At 43.4% G+C, this 14,484-nt stretch overlaps 1 protein-coding gene across 2 annotated transcripts; it reads left to right on the forward strand.

Moving 5' to 3' along the window:
• Positions 1-88: 88 nt before the first annotated feature.
• ZNF622 (zinc finger protein 622) lies at positions 89-13,510 on the forward strand. 2 transcript variants are annotated; one of them, XM_063326126.1, is made up of 9 exons: positions 89-208; positions 1,116-1,206; positions 1,580-1,630; positions 2,557-3,165; positions 5,059-5,313; positions 6,006-6,168; positions 6,983-7,095; positions 7,957-8,100; positions 8,734-13,509. In XM_063326126.1, exons 4-9 carry the CDS (start codon positions 2,559-2,561, stop codon positions 8,859-8,861), a joined length of 1,410 nt encoding a protein of 469 aa, XP_063182196.1. In that variant the 5' UTR covers positions 89-208; positions 1,116-1,206; positions 1,580-1,630; positions 2,557-2,558; the 3' UTR covers positions 8,862-13,509. The 2 variants fall into 2 exon arrangements, with proteins under 2 accessions (XP_063182196.1, XP_063182197.1); XM_063326127.1 differs by lacking the exon at positions 1,116-1,206 and having other exon boundaries at positions 98-208; positions 8,734-13,510.
• Positions 13,511-14,484: the final 974 nt, after the last annotated feature.

A 14,484-nucleotide genomic window follows, 5' to 3' on the forward strand; every position in this document is an offset into this window, starting at 1 on the left:
CCGCTCCCACGGTTCCCCCAGGGGCGGGGCGGGCAGGCGGCGCTGCGGGGCCTCCGCGCCGACAGGGGGCGCCAGCGGCGGCGGCGCCGGGCGGAAGCGGACGGGCCCTGCCCTTCCTGCCCGGCGCTACGCGGCGTCTTCTTCCTCCTTCTCCTCCGCGGGTGCCGGCACCTAGGCCGCGGGGGATCCTTTGCCCCACGGGCGGCAGGTGCGTGTCCCAGCAGGGCCTGGCGGTGGTCGGGGCGGCTTAGTCCCGACGGGGCTGGAGGGGAGGGTGAGGCGAGGCGAGGCCCGGCCCGGCCCGGCCCGGCCCGGCCCGGCCCCGGGGCACGGCCATTGGGACGCGCGTCCTGGGGGTGCCGGTTGCCCGCCTCATGGCGGAGCCGCCCTCTGGGCCACGTCTGGAGGGTCACGGCTTCCGCCTGTGCCCCTTCTCGTGTTTTGTTTTGGTTTATTGTATTTTTTCCTCTCGGGTTTAAGTTGTGCTGTCACTTCTGGTGTCCGTATGATCGTGGAGTCGTAGAACGGTTCGGGTTGGAAGGGGTCTTAAAGACCATCTAGTTCCACCCCCCCAGCCACGGGCAGGGACACCTCCCACTAGACCAGGCTGCTCAAAGCCCCATCCAGCCTGGCCTTGAACACTTCCAGGGATGGGGCATCCACAGCTTCTCTGGGCACCTGCCTGTTAGTCAGGCCTTTGTGTCTTGTGTCAGTCTTACAGACACTGATTCGATTTAAATTCAAATAACAGTATCTAAAATCAGCTGTACAAAAGTCTCTGTGGGGGGAACAAGATTTGTCTTGAAGGGCTTGGCTGTGCCTTGGGCTGAAGGCTCGTGAGTGCCTTAAGTTTGGTTTTCCTGAGCCCCACACAGGGGAAAATTCTGCGGTTTGGTTTTGCAGGTTGAAGAGGTGCGGGAAAGCTCAGGTGGGTGATGGGAAGTGGGAAGTGTTGGCGTAACTACATGGGATTCTGTAGGTGCTTTTTCTGCTCTTTGCAGCTTGAATTTTAGATGTTATTTCTCCACTTAGTAGTCAGATGTGAAGGTTTACGGTTTTAGATGGTCTCAGTTACATATCTCTTCTTCTGATCCATTTTTTGGGGTTTTTTTTAGTCACCCCCAGGGTGATCTGGTGTGTAGCTGCTGTCTATCTGTAATAGACTGGATCAAACTGCTCTGTCCCAGAGGTTTCTGCAAAGATTTTGTGAGTAGCAGCAAATGTGATTCTGTGTCAGTTGCTTTATGTCAGTAAAATACCTGCATGGGCTAGGAAAGGGGTAGAAAGTTCTGCAGGTGGGAGGGAAATGCATCGGGGAGCAGTCGGGATCTCTCAATAGGCAGAGTGCATTTTCCCCTGAAACAAGATGCACGTGTTACAATGAATAGATGCTTATAGTATTTAAAATAAATTAGCATGGCCTTTATTTTCTGTTATGTATTTTCCATCACTGTAGGATTACAGATAACACAAGCAGTAAATTAGGAGTCCAGTTCTTCCAGGGAATGAGTATGTCATAAAGTACCTTTCAGCTCTGTGCTTATTTGTGTTTTTCACCATGGCTTCTCCCTGTTTGTAGTTTCTGGGAGCTGCTGTTCCTCTGCCTGCCTTCAGACCCTCTCCTCCTGAGGTATTATTTCTTTTTTTTTTTTCCAGGTTAAACTATGTTTTTTCTAAATCAGTTAAAAGATGGGGGTGGCGGGGTGACTTTAGTGGTCTCCAGCTAGAAAATGCTTCTTTGCTTTTGGAGTGTTCAAGAGATTCCATCAACTTTGTTTAAAAAAAAAAAAAGTTTCGTTAACTAAAGGAAGGAAATGTATGGCTTTGACAGCATCAGTTACAGGTCACTGCCCTCCACTTGCCCTTTGACAGCCCCAGTAACGCAGCTCAGCTGGATGGTGGGAAGTGGAGGAAGACCAGTGGCAACAGTGGCTTCAAGTGCTAAATCTAGGCATGACTGGCTACGTCTCCAGGTTAACAATTCTGGGGCGTAAAGTGTTGTCAACGGCACATGCACTGCTCCAAAAAAGCTGAGAGGGGTTTATTTTTTATTTTTTTTTTTCCATTTGATAAGGCTGTGGAAAATGGAAAATAAACATGAAAGCAGGTTTTCCCTTTTTACCCTTATTTTGGAGAAATCACTAGTCTCCTCAAAAGCCTATAGTTGGCAGAAAACGAACTTGATAAGAACCTTTAGTTTCTGATATCCAGTAAAAACCTCGGTGCTTTCAAAGTGCTGCTTCTAGGGAACCCTCTTGTTCTGTGTCCAAGCCCTGACAATCACAGTGAGTGCAGGGTCCAGAGCTGGGATGCTCTGGTGCTGCTGTGGTATTAGTAATATCTGATAACTGTATCAGAGTCTTGTATTTTTTTTGTTCCTTCTCGTATGTAACATGCTGTTTGCTAATGCTGGTGTTTAATAAATTTAATTCTGTAGGAGAACTGTATCTCTGATGCTGCCTTACGTGGGTGCTGTCAGGGTGTTGTGTTTGGAGTTTTTTTGTGGCTGTTACTTATCTCTTTTAGCATAATTATTATTTTTTCCCCACTTTTTAGTGATGGCAACCTACACTTGTATCACTTGCCGTGTGGCTTTCAAGGATGCTGACATTCAGCGTGCCCATTACAAAACTGACTGGCATAGATACAACCTGAAGCGTAAGGTTGCTGACATGCCTCCTGTCACTGCTGAGAATTTCCAAGAGAGAGTCCTAGCGCAGAGAGCAGTAGCAGAGGAGCAGAACAAAATCACTGCCACTTACTGCACAGTTTGCAGCAAGAGGTTCTCTACCTTCAATGCCTACGAGAATCACTTGAAGTCCAAGAAGCACCTGGAGTTGGAGAAGAAAGCTGTTCAAGCTGTCAGCAAGAAGGTGAAAATATTAAATGAAAAGAACCTGGAAAAGGGGCTGGCCCCAGAGAGTGTAAACAAAGATGAAATGAACGCAGCTATTCAGCAGGCCATCAGAGCTCAGCCATCTTCATCTCCAAAGAAGACACCTTTACCTCCTAGTAATGCAAGCGGCTCTCCAGTTTCAACGGGAAGCACCAGCTTATCACAGAGTAGAGAACGATCGGAAAAACCTCCACGGCTACAGTGGTTTGAACAGCAAGCCAAGAAGCTGGCCAAACAACAAGCAGAGGAAGAAGAGGATATGGAAGAAGGTAAGGCAGTAAACTTACTGACAAGAGATAGCTTGGGGTAAGGTACATTGTTGGTTTTGTGTAAAATCCTCCTTCTGTTTCTGCAGTAGTACAGCATTTTCCATCATGAAAGGTCTTCCTGTTGATTCAATTTTCAGGTTAACAGTGGAGTTAAGGTTGGCCCATGCTTGCAGTTAAGGACTCAGGGTTAATGTCTGAACTGCCAGCTGTGCAAGACGCTAATGCCTGTGAAGGTTCAATATAAACACTTACTAATATGAGCGTTATTTTCCACATGAAACTCCAGGGGAAGTTTCCTTTAAGGAAGGCTAACATAAAAGGTTACCCTAAAACTACTTCTGAAAAGTAGATGAGCAAAAATCCAATCATGACCATTTGCTTATTGTCCCATCAATCACTTTACTGATCTGTTGAAGGGAGGTGGGGGTGGTTTTGTTTTTCTCTGCCCACCAAGATCAGAGGAGAAAGTTTGCTCCTTAACCTGACACTGTGTGGCATAGCTTCTCAGCATGTTGGCATCTACATTAAAACTGGTTTAAGGGTGGCCGCCCCAACTGCCTGTTCCTGATGCGTCACCCTCGCCGCTTGTGCAGGTACAGCTCATCATTGGAGGTTAGCCTGAAAAGTGGACAACTGAAAAGATCAGAGCTACAGAATTCCCAAAAAAGGGTTGTTCTTAACCTGGGTGCTTTCAGTGCTGTAGTTTACAGTGCAGCTCCAAAGGCATCTGTTGGAGCGATTGAATGGGGTGATTAAACTGCAGCAAGGGGACAGGTATGAATGAAGTGGGACTACTTTGTTACTGAACCCGTTGTGTCATGTTATTATGTCTGTTACAGCAGTTTTATGCTGGTGAAATTTCAGTTGCAATTCAGGGAATCTGTTCTATAGGAGAAGAAACGTACACCTCTGAACGTGTATCTTAACATCTAAAGAAGGAGCCGGCTTCCACCTGTTTTGTATTAATGTGTTAGTCATAAATTCTAATGCTAAAATCTCAGTAGGTTTCTGAATGTCAATTTCCCTTTTAAGTGTTTGTCTAGGAATGTTTCCTACAAGTCCTGTTAATTCAGTGTCAGGCTTTTAAAATCATTAAACTATATCCTACAGCAAATATCTCTAATTAGCAGACTACAACGCTGGGGAACACCATGTTCCCTGTTCTCAAACACTCTGTGCTCATGGCAGTTGGAAGGGGACCAGTAGGAATAGAGTACTGGGAAGTGCTCACTGCCCCAGATCTGAGCTTCTTAAAAAAGATTTCTGGACTTGTCTAGCAGTACAATCAGATTGTTGGTTCGTCTGTCCATTAATGAGCTCTGCAGTAATCTTGCAAATGTGTAAAATTGTTAGTATATCTTGGTATATACTAATGTATAATGTAACATAGTATATCTGTGGCAGCTGGCTTTGGTCTTCTCTGTTGTTAAAGATGTATGTGTGAACAGGAGTGTGTTTTCACTCACTGCTGAGTCACTGCTGGAAGTGAGTATTTTCATGATTCTGACGGAGTTGTATTGTTTTTAATGAACCATGCATGCATTCTTGTGCTGTGCTGAATTAAATTTAAGGCTTTGAAATGGCAATAAAGTGTTAATAGTTGAGAAAATGAAGGGGAAAAGAAATATTGGATCTGCCAACTTTTTTATGAGTAGACTTGAGATTTGCTGTGCATCTCACAAAGAAATGTGTTTTAGTGGCAATAGTATATTTTTGCACCTTGAAGTGACTGTGTGGCACTTAGCTGCAAGAATGGAAAATGCAATATTTTCTATGATAACTTTTTCTAACTTAACTAACTTAACTTCTAAACTAACTTTTCTAACTTTCTAACTCTAACTAACTTTGCTTTGGAGAAGTAATCATATAAATAATTTATTTTTTTTTTTAAAGACTGGGAAGATATGGATTCCGATGAAGACGTTGGCTCTGAAGAAGAGATGGAAAGCGTGGGAGAAGAAGAGGGGGAGCAGGCAGAAGCTGAAAGCACTCCTGCTGTTGGGGCCATACCAGTCACGGACTGCTTGTTCTGTCCCCACCATTCAAGATCTCTCACGAAAAATGTGGCCCATATGACAAAAGTTCACAGTTTCTTCATTCCAGACATAGAGTACCTTGTGGATCTCAGAGGACTAATCAAGTACCTGGGTATGCCTGTAAACATCCTCTGATTTTTGATCAGGATAATTCTATACTCTTATTGCTTATTTCCACTGGTGTATGACTTAAAATGTTTTCGGTTTTTTTTTTTTTGGTGTAAAATATGAGTGCTGTCTATTTCAGTATGTTGATCATGAACAGGACCACCGCCTTTCCAGGGAGAGTGAGAGAAAACCCCCCTGAGCAAACATGTGGTCATCTACCCTGTAGGTTTCATGTGGTTTTCTAATGTTGAGAAAGTTGTTCAGCTAATATGAAATTTAGGACAAAACTCTACTGCTAAAGTGTGTGTATGAACTGTGTTATCGTACTCGTAAGTCACAAGTATTTCCTTCATCAGTTTACAATATTTGTGAGAGAGCTATAACCTAGGAAAAAAATTTATCTTCCTTGAATACTACAGGTAATGATGAGACTAAAACAATTTTGGAGGTAGAAAGCTGTATTTGAAGTATGAAATTTGTTATTGAGAATACATAATGATCCATACCTTGTCATATGAAATCTTTAAATGCACAGACTTGGAGCCATATGGTCAAAGCATAGGAACAGCAGGGCTTTTCTGGAAATGAAGAGCTCAAGGCTCTGCTTTCAAGCTGGGAAGCCTACATCACAGAAATGTTAATTATTGACAAGGGAGGCTCTATTCAGACCAATAGGAGTGTCATTGTTTTCTACAGGAGAGAAAATTGGTGTTGGGAAAATCTGCATCTGGTGCAACGAAAAAGGGAAATCCTTCTACTCTACAGAAGCCGTACAGGCTCACATGAATGATAAAAGCCACTGCAAACTCTTCACAGATGGAGATGCTGCCCTGGAATTTGCAGACTTCTATGATTTTAGGTGAGGAGGCTTTTGTTTGAGTGGAGCACAGATGGGGACAGGCAAAAGGACAGTTAAATATTAAATCAGAAACTATTACCTGTTCTTAAAATTTAGTCCTGTTTCTGGTTCTGATGCTTATTTTGCGTAGCTGGTTCACTACTTTTCTAGATAAGCATAACAACATGATTTGTTGTCCTCTGCTGTGACCAACAACACCAGTCCTACATGGAAATTTACTTTGAGTTCTGTTTTGTATGTTGCTGTTACTGAGTTTAGATTTCAGTGCACCAGTAAAGACCATAAAAGGGCATAACTGCCTCTTCCATTACCTTTTAGGCAGATTGTAGGTTTAATACCTACTGTGGATCTTTTTTTTTTTTTTTTTAAAGTAGCTGGAGTTAAACAGAACTGCTCTGATTTAGAGACCTCCAGTTGAGATTTCTGTAACTTATCCTAAGCTGTGTTTATTTAGGTCAGAAATACCTCCTGTTATGGTGACATGTGGATTTAGAGGCGCTTCTTGGAGGGGTCGTTCAGTAGCTGTGCAGAGCTGGTGAGCTGCACAGTGGTGGCTTTTCACCATAAGTGGCTGTTAAGTGAGCAGCAGCAGAACCGTGGTGGGTTATAGAACTGGGTGGAGGAAGGGTGGCCCTTGTCTTGAACCTCTGTTCAGGGCAGGATGTTCCTGGGAAGAGCTCCCAAACCAAGGTAGGTGAAACGTGATGATGTTTGTGGCTTGCTGTAGCCGCACATGGCAGTTCTTCTGTGTAATGGGTCTGGATAGCTGTGGCTGCTCACCATGTATAAACCATGTACTGCTGCTCTTCCACAGGAGCAGTTACCCCGATCACAAGGATGGGGAAGATGTGGAGGTGCCTGGAGAGCGCCCAGCAGAGAGAGAGTTGGATTATGATGATGACACCATGGAGCTGATCCTTCCTTCAGGTAGGCATAGGATTTGTGTTATGAGGAACTTACTCTGCCTTTCTCACAGCTGCAGCCGTTACCTGCAGCATAGGTCATCGTTGTGTTTTTCCTTTGGCAAGGGAGAAAGTGATTTTGCATCTTAGTGTCTTTGGAGTTTTGTCCTCACCTTCCATTATTTTCACTACCAAGTAGTTCGGCTTCTTCAGCATTAACATATATGTGGACTGGGGCGGGGGGTTCGTTTGCCCGCTCTACCTCTTCATTAACATGTGACTCTTGCAGTGTGCTCCAAGAGTTTCCATATCTTGTTTTAATGCAACTTTGGTTATCTAGTGTAGTTTTTGCAGAGAGTCAGCTGGTAACTAATTTAGTAAACAACCTTACTCTTGCCTTGTATATTATTTGGCACGCTTGCTTGCAATTTTTTTTGTTTTGGTGTTTTTTGAATGAGGGGACCTTGGCCCTTTCGTTCTGAAACGTGCTGCCAACTATGCAGTTACAGAAGATTTCCTGAATGTCAGCAAGTTATTTCCCTGGTAAGTAACCGGGGAAGCTGGTTACTTGAAACAGCATTGCCTCTCTGCTCGTTCCCCTAATTAATTTTTTTTTTCTGATAACTGCCTGGTTGTTATTTGAGCTTAGGCCCTCTTGAACAACAGCACTCTTTGGGCGTTTTTTTTATTCAAGGTAGAGTGCAGTACAGCAGCTCTTACAGGAGTTAACACCGAGTTCCTAATAGTGCTAAAGTTTTTAAGGTTCTGGGCCTTTTAAAAGCATTTCTTAGCGTAGGGATTTTCCACAGTTTTCACAATGTGCTTGAATACTGCATTTCAGAAGCTGCTTCATTATGCATAATAAGATATCCCTTCCTCTGAACAGGTGCAAGAGTGGGTCATCGTTCTTTAATGAGATACTACAAGCAACGATTTGGTCTGTCAAGAGCAGTGGCTGTTGCGAAAAATAAGAAAGCAGTGGGTCGGGTGTTGCAGCAGTACAGAGCTTTGGGCTGGACAGGTCAGACAGGTAAGTGACAGTCTGAGGTTTTTGCAGAGAAGGAGGCTCTAGGACGTCATCGCTCTACAATTAAATAGGTTGAGTTTGTTTCACATTTGTGGGGTCTTATGCAGTAGTTTGTCTTCAAGTTAGTTCCCTTTCATTCCTGACATCCAGGCAGAATAAGTAGTAGGAAATTGTTTGTGTCTAAAATCCAGTGCAGCTTCCGTGCAGGCCTTTCAGTTCATTAGCACGTGTGTTTGTGATATTTGCTGATTTCCTAAGGTTGTTTGGTTTCTAGGGTAATAATCCTTTCTCTGCCTGCCAAAACCACTACTCCCGCTATTTAATAATGTAATGTAAAACACTGTTTGATAGTTAGAATACTTTTTCAGTTGGGGAGCAGGGATCTATATCCACTTCTGAAATAAAAGAATCGCGCACTGGAATGCAAAACAACCTTTTCCCGTAATGGGTAATGGTGATGGGTGTTCATAGAGGGAACTGGCCTTTCCCAAGAGAAGAGCGAGAAGTGTCCCAGTATGTGAAGGAAAACGTACAGCTAACTGCCGATTTAAATGGACAATTAACTGATTTGCATATTAGTAGTAAGTAATCTTACAAACATTTTTCCCTCTTTCTCTTCCTCCTCTCTCCCTGAAGGGGCAGTCTTTGCTCAGCAGCGTGATATGCAGTACCTGCAGAGGATGAAGTCAAAGTGGATGCTCAAGACAGGAATGAGTAACAATGCTACAAAGCAGATGCATTTCCGGGCGCAAGTCAGATTTTGAGTTCCCAAGAGAGCTGCATGCAACTGGTTTTGGGAAGGGGGATTTGATGGTCTCTGGGTCGAAGATTCTGTTATTAAAATGGACTTGGTACCTATCAAATGAGGATGTGTATGCTGGTGTGCATTCCTGTCTGAGGAGAGCAGGGAGCTTGTCTCTTCCAGTGAAATAATGGTTGACCTAACTTAAAAAATAAAGTATCTTAAATGGAATGTGGCAAAGTAGTCATGGCTATGAATGAAGATGCATGCATAGTCTTGCTGCCCGTCTCTGTGCGGTCCATTTCTGTGGGGCAGTTGGCATTTTCATTTATCTGAATATCCTCAGTTTCCAATTCTGCAAAATGCATGTGGCCAAGAGGAGGTCCAAGATCGAAGAGCCTGAGATGGAATATATTGAAGGTGTTCACTTGTGATGCCAGGCATAAGTTAGCTGGGTGTTTTGGACTTCTAGCTGGCACTGTAGAGGTGAAAATGTGAGATCAGAGATTCTGGGAAGGTTAAGTGATAATTGTTTGAAGAATTGCACTGGTGTAAAACATAACTGCAGGATTAATATTGTCCTTGGAAGTTGACTGTACTTGTCAGCTGTGGGCTGGATTAATAATTTATAGTGCAGGTTTTTTATGTTGAATTTAATGAATTTTCATTACCTAAAAGCTGCTGAAAATTACCAAAACGTTTAGATGAATGTCAGTCAAAATATCTGATGATCTGTTAAAGATTTCCTGATTAGAACTCTGAAATCGCTATTGATGTCGGCTTTTGTTGTTCCCGTTGAGTACTGGTGTTTCGTATGATCTTCTTGGAGGAAAGTGACCCAAGACACGTATTGGTTAGAGTGGAGGCACGCTCTCCCACTTAAGCAGGTGAACCGTTACAGGCAGGTGTAGAGAAAACCTGCTTGTAAAAGAGCTGAGGCAGCAGCGCTAGTGTTGATCCTGGTAGTGTAGGTGTTAAAAGCTTCCTTGACCGTACCAGTTCTGACCGTCATGTGACGAGGTGGGCACTTAGACACAAAGGTGTAGCCTAGCTCATGAAGACCCGAGCTGTAGTGTGCTGGACACTGTGAGTGTATGCCACAGGAAAATTGCTATTTGTTTGCGTGTCTTTTCATTGTGAAGGCAGCTGCAGCTGGTTACAGTTAAGTTGCGCTTCTGCATTTTAGGATTACTCTGCATTCCCTGGTAGTGGCTTTCATTGGCATGATTTTAATACGTTTTCTTCCTCGCCTGTGAATAGTGTGTGCATAATATCACTGGCAATGGTAGGGGGAGTGTCAATTAACACTATATTTTGCCTTCTTAAAATAATCCACTAAAGTCTCCCTAAGAAGAAAGTTCAGAAAAAGTAGTACTGTTGGTATATTAGCACTTGAAAGAGTGGTATATTTATGTGACTCTTAGGAAAGTGATCATTTCACAATGGAGGTGCATGCTATGTATTTTTATTGTGTGGATTTGTCCATGGTGTTTTGGGTTTGGGCTTTTTTTTCTTTTTTTAGTAAGTTATGCTGCCTTGGAAGTTTTTTGCTTGTTCCTGGTTTTACTGAGAAGACAGAACTTGATCAGTATTGGAGGTTGGTAGATTTGACGCAGCATTTACTAAGTCAAGTGACTAATACATTAAAAATGGTACAGATCTGAGTTAAGGGAAAACTGAAGCAGAGAATTTTAATGAAAGGCTGTGTTTGCATCCAAAATCTTAAACTAAAGTTGGGTAGATAAATGAGTACCTCCTTTTTCCTGGCAAGGCAGAGTTACTGCCATTGTGTATCCATAGCTGCATCTAGCTCACATTTGAATTTATTCTAGAGAGTTTGCTCTGGATTGGGCTTTACTCTCAAAATTAGAAGTAAGAGATCTAGTCTCAGCTATGTGACTCAGGCTATGTGAATCTTAAGACATCGTATCCTTTATTACACTCGTAACCTGGCCCAACTTGCAGTTATGGTATGGATTTCTAGCACTGAGGGTGTATCATACATGTATTTGTCAAGCCTCAACATCTGGCAATTGGGAACTGCTCATATCCTTTTCTTTGAAGTTAGAGATTACTATCAAAGGGTCTTACACTTATGGACGACCTACATTGTCTTTACACATAGAGCTAAGTGAAATGCCACAAAAATGTAGAAATAGATGGGTTACACTTCTTAGGCAAAATCTTAACTTGAAGCCTCCTGAAATGGCTTTGAATACAAGTATGAGTCATCAGTGAGCGTCAGGGCAGTATTCAGTCTGGACCTTTTGGAAAACGCTCATGGAATATCCAAAACTTATGTTAAGGACAGGACAATTATCCTGAAAGAGTCTTGGACGTAACCTAGTACAGTTGCTAGTCTTAGAGGTAGGTGTTAAAGGAATCTCGGCAGTGAAGGCAGAAATACAAGGAGATAATTGATAACTGACAAATGACTTTGGGGCTGTAAGGTTCAGGCTGAAGGTGCATGGGGTTTGCTGCTCTCCCCAATGTGAAAAGGCAACCAAAGAAACTCCTGTTCTCTGTGCAGACTTGCTCAAAGAAGCCTGCTGCTTATGCAAAGGTGGGGATTGCCTGAATTTCCTGAACAGCCTAGTTCAGAAAGAAATGCAAGTAACGAAAAATGAAAATTGGTAATGGTTTGTCAAGTCACAGGGAAGCTGAAGGAGGCAACTTGTATAGTATGCATCTATGATTCTGTCCTCTGTGTCTTGCTGCAGTTTACTCAGAAGAAAATGGAGGAGAGTTATGGAAACCTACTCATATTTTAAAGGAAGAGTTTTAAATGTAAGCTGAAAACAGGTGTCTTGGAAAACCAGCAGAGGGCATAGGAAAGCTTTTCCCAGAATTGTGTTTACTATGAAAATAAATAAAGTCTAGTAAGAACACATTCATGCGGCATACCCGTAGGGTGAAAAGGCCAAGCTCGCCACTAACGTGAGTTAAGATTAGTACTAGACTGGTGAGATGAATTGCTGTTAGTGTCTCTGTGTAGGTCCAGGCAGAGCATTGCTAGCAAAGGGTAGCTAGAACAAGGATGTTCCACTGTGTTCAGTAACAGTGCTACACTCTGCACAGCTTGCAGGTAACTCTAGCTATGTCAAAGCATCTGAGAGTATTTTTATTAAACATACTTCACAGTGTTACAATTCAGTCTTTTACCTCCCTAGCCTAAATCCTGAAGATGTACGAAGGATAGCGGAGGGCAGTTTTTTGTTTCCAATTCCAAATGATGATGGTTCCCATCAAGGAGCTATGTGTCCAGCTATGACCTAGCCTGCTCCCCTGCTCTGACCTTTCTGTCTCTTACAACCAGAAAGAGAAAAAAGTTTAGAGGTAACCAAGTGGGTTTGAGACAGTCCCTGGATATAGTGGGTACTCCGGGGCAAGAATTTCCTGGTATGATTGTAATTCGGTGGACGTTCTACTCCCAGAAGAGGAGATGATTCCTTCTCAAGCTGGTGCATCCATAGTAGGAAAGGCTGGGAAGAAGCATAGAAAAAGTATACCCCTTTTGGACAAGGCTGGGGTTCTGCTCCCCTGTCAATCCAGTAATAGCTGAATGTTGAAGTGGTCCCGATGCTGCGTCAGGCATTGCAGATGAATCAGCAGAATGAAAGAGTTGGCGAAGCTGGCAGAGTACATCTGCCATCTCCTTTTGGAAATAGTTCCTCTGTTTTGTACACTTAAGTTATCTAAAAGCAACCCAAGTGGTACTAGAAGGAAAAACATGTACCCATTGTGTGGAAGGGAGGGGCTAGGAAAGAGAGAAGCATATGGGATGTAGAGTGACAGAGACACAGGAGAGTCAGATATGTAAAACATCTTAACAGCTTATTACAGCGCAGTTGCATGTCAACAAGTAAAGATCTATTTAAAGTGAGCACTCCCTTTAATAGTGCATTATCGATCCCTAATTGGTTTCTACAGCGTAGAGGGGCTGAGATGTAAGGGAATTGGACCATTGCCCAGCTAACATTTGATGCTTGAGGAGCATCTGAGTGAGATTCTGTGCTACAACTTTTAAGAGTTATTTTTCATCTATCAAAACTGGGGCATCCTGTGCTAATGGGCTTCATCTGCTCAGGAGTTTGGTCATCTTCCTCCACACTATCTGCATAAAGCTACTGGTGGAAAACTGCACTTCAGAGACACAAGTGGGTTTATACTATTATGTTCTGTAACAGACAAGAGATTGAAGAGAAAATTTAGGGCACATCTGACTGAAAACTAAAAATATATCTTAAAAGCTTTGAATCTTAGTGGTCAGTTGCTTTAGTCCAGCTGCCTACAATACTGCAGCTGGAGAATGGCAGTCACCAGACTGTCATTAAGTCCTGAATCCTCAGCAGTCGGCAGCGCCTGGATAGTTGAGAAGACCAACTGATGGCCCTTCGTGTGTCAGAGCAAGCCAAACCATCTCTTCTCAGGAACCTGACACAGAGGAAATTTCTGTTGCCTCTCCCACTACATCCCAAACTAGCCTGCCTGAGTGAGGTGCAGCAGCCGGGCACTTCAGGAGCAATACGAGCAGTAACAGGAGACCTGTAACCAGCTTTGTGTTAAGGATTTCTGCACAAGTCTCGGGAACCAGATTAAAAGCAGAGTAATAAATACTAGCTGAGCCAGGAAGGGAGTCTGAATCACTATCCTCTAAAAGTAATCGGCGCTTCCCAGTGTAAACTTATGTGACTCTTCCCAAAAGCAAAAAGAGATCATTAAACGGGTTTTTAAATAATGACATTGCCAAACAAACATTTATGTCTTTGTACCTCAGGAAGAAGGGTGGTCTAACATGGAGACATGTTTTCTATCATTCATTACACTAGTTGTGTTGGAGTCTTACTTGCTTCCCACTTTATTGGATTTATTTTTCCAACTTTTTTCTTTGCCCAGAACTTACAGTGGTAAATTCCATAACCTTGGGTATGGCAGTTAGAGGTTTTGCTTCTTCTGCGTCACGTGTTAATAGGCAAAAGTGAACCTGAACCAGGGCTTGGAAGAAGTGCTTAATCACATCATCAGATGACCTTGTATCTTCACGTTCCTTTCTTGAAGGATCTTCAGGAAACAGGTCTGGGGAGGAACTACTGACAGTCGATAACTCGAATAACAGAATTAGCAGCAGCAAATGCTGTTGGTTAAAGGGCTGGGGGCAGGTGGCGGGGGCGCGGGAAGTAAACCTTTACACTTCTTATGAGCTCTAGAGGCCACAAAGAATAACGTAATGTTTTTTACAAAATGAAATTTGTAGCTAGATACATTTCTCCTTGGAACACTTCTTTCTTTGTCCTGCCAGATCAATGAGAACTTTGTTTATTATTATTATTTAGTAATTGAAGCATGCCTGGAAGATCCAGATAAAGGTTTACAAAACTAAGTGGCTCATTAAATAGTCACCAGACCAATGGAAGGTGCATTTCTACAACAAAGGGGTAAACCAAGCACCTCAGATGTGTAAGAAGAGCGCTGCAGGACAGGCCAGCACTCAGCGCTGGGGACGTTTTCCAGCAAGCTGGGAAGGAAAAAGGAGCCTTCCTGAGCACGCGCCCGGTGGCACATGGGCTGCAGTGCTCCAGGGGATTCTGCCTCTGCAGCACGCTCTCGTCAGGCTCTGCAACGCGCACAGGTGCAGCCCCAAATAC

This window comes from Chroicocephalus ridibundus, chromosome 2 (genome assembly GCF_963924245.1).
Source record: "Chroicocephalus ridibundus chromosome 2, bChrRid1.1, whole genome shotgun sequence".
NCBI lineage: Eukaryota > Metazoa > Chordata > Aves > Charadriiformes > Laridae > Chroicocephalus > Chroicocephalus ridibundus.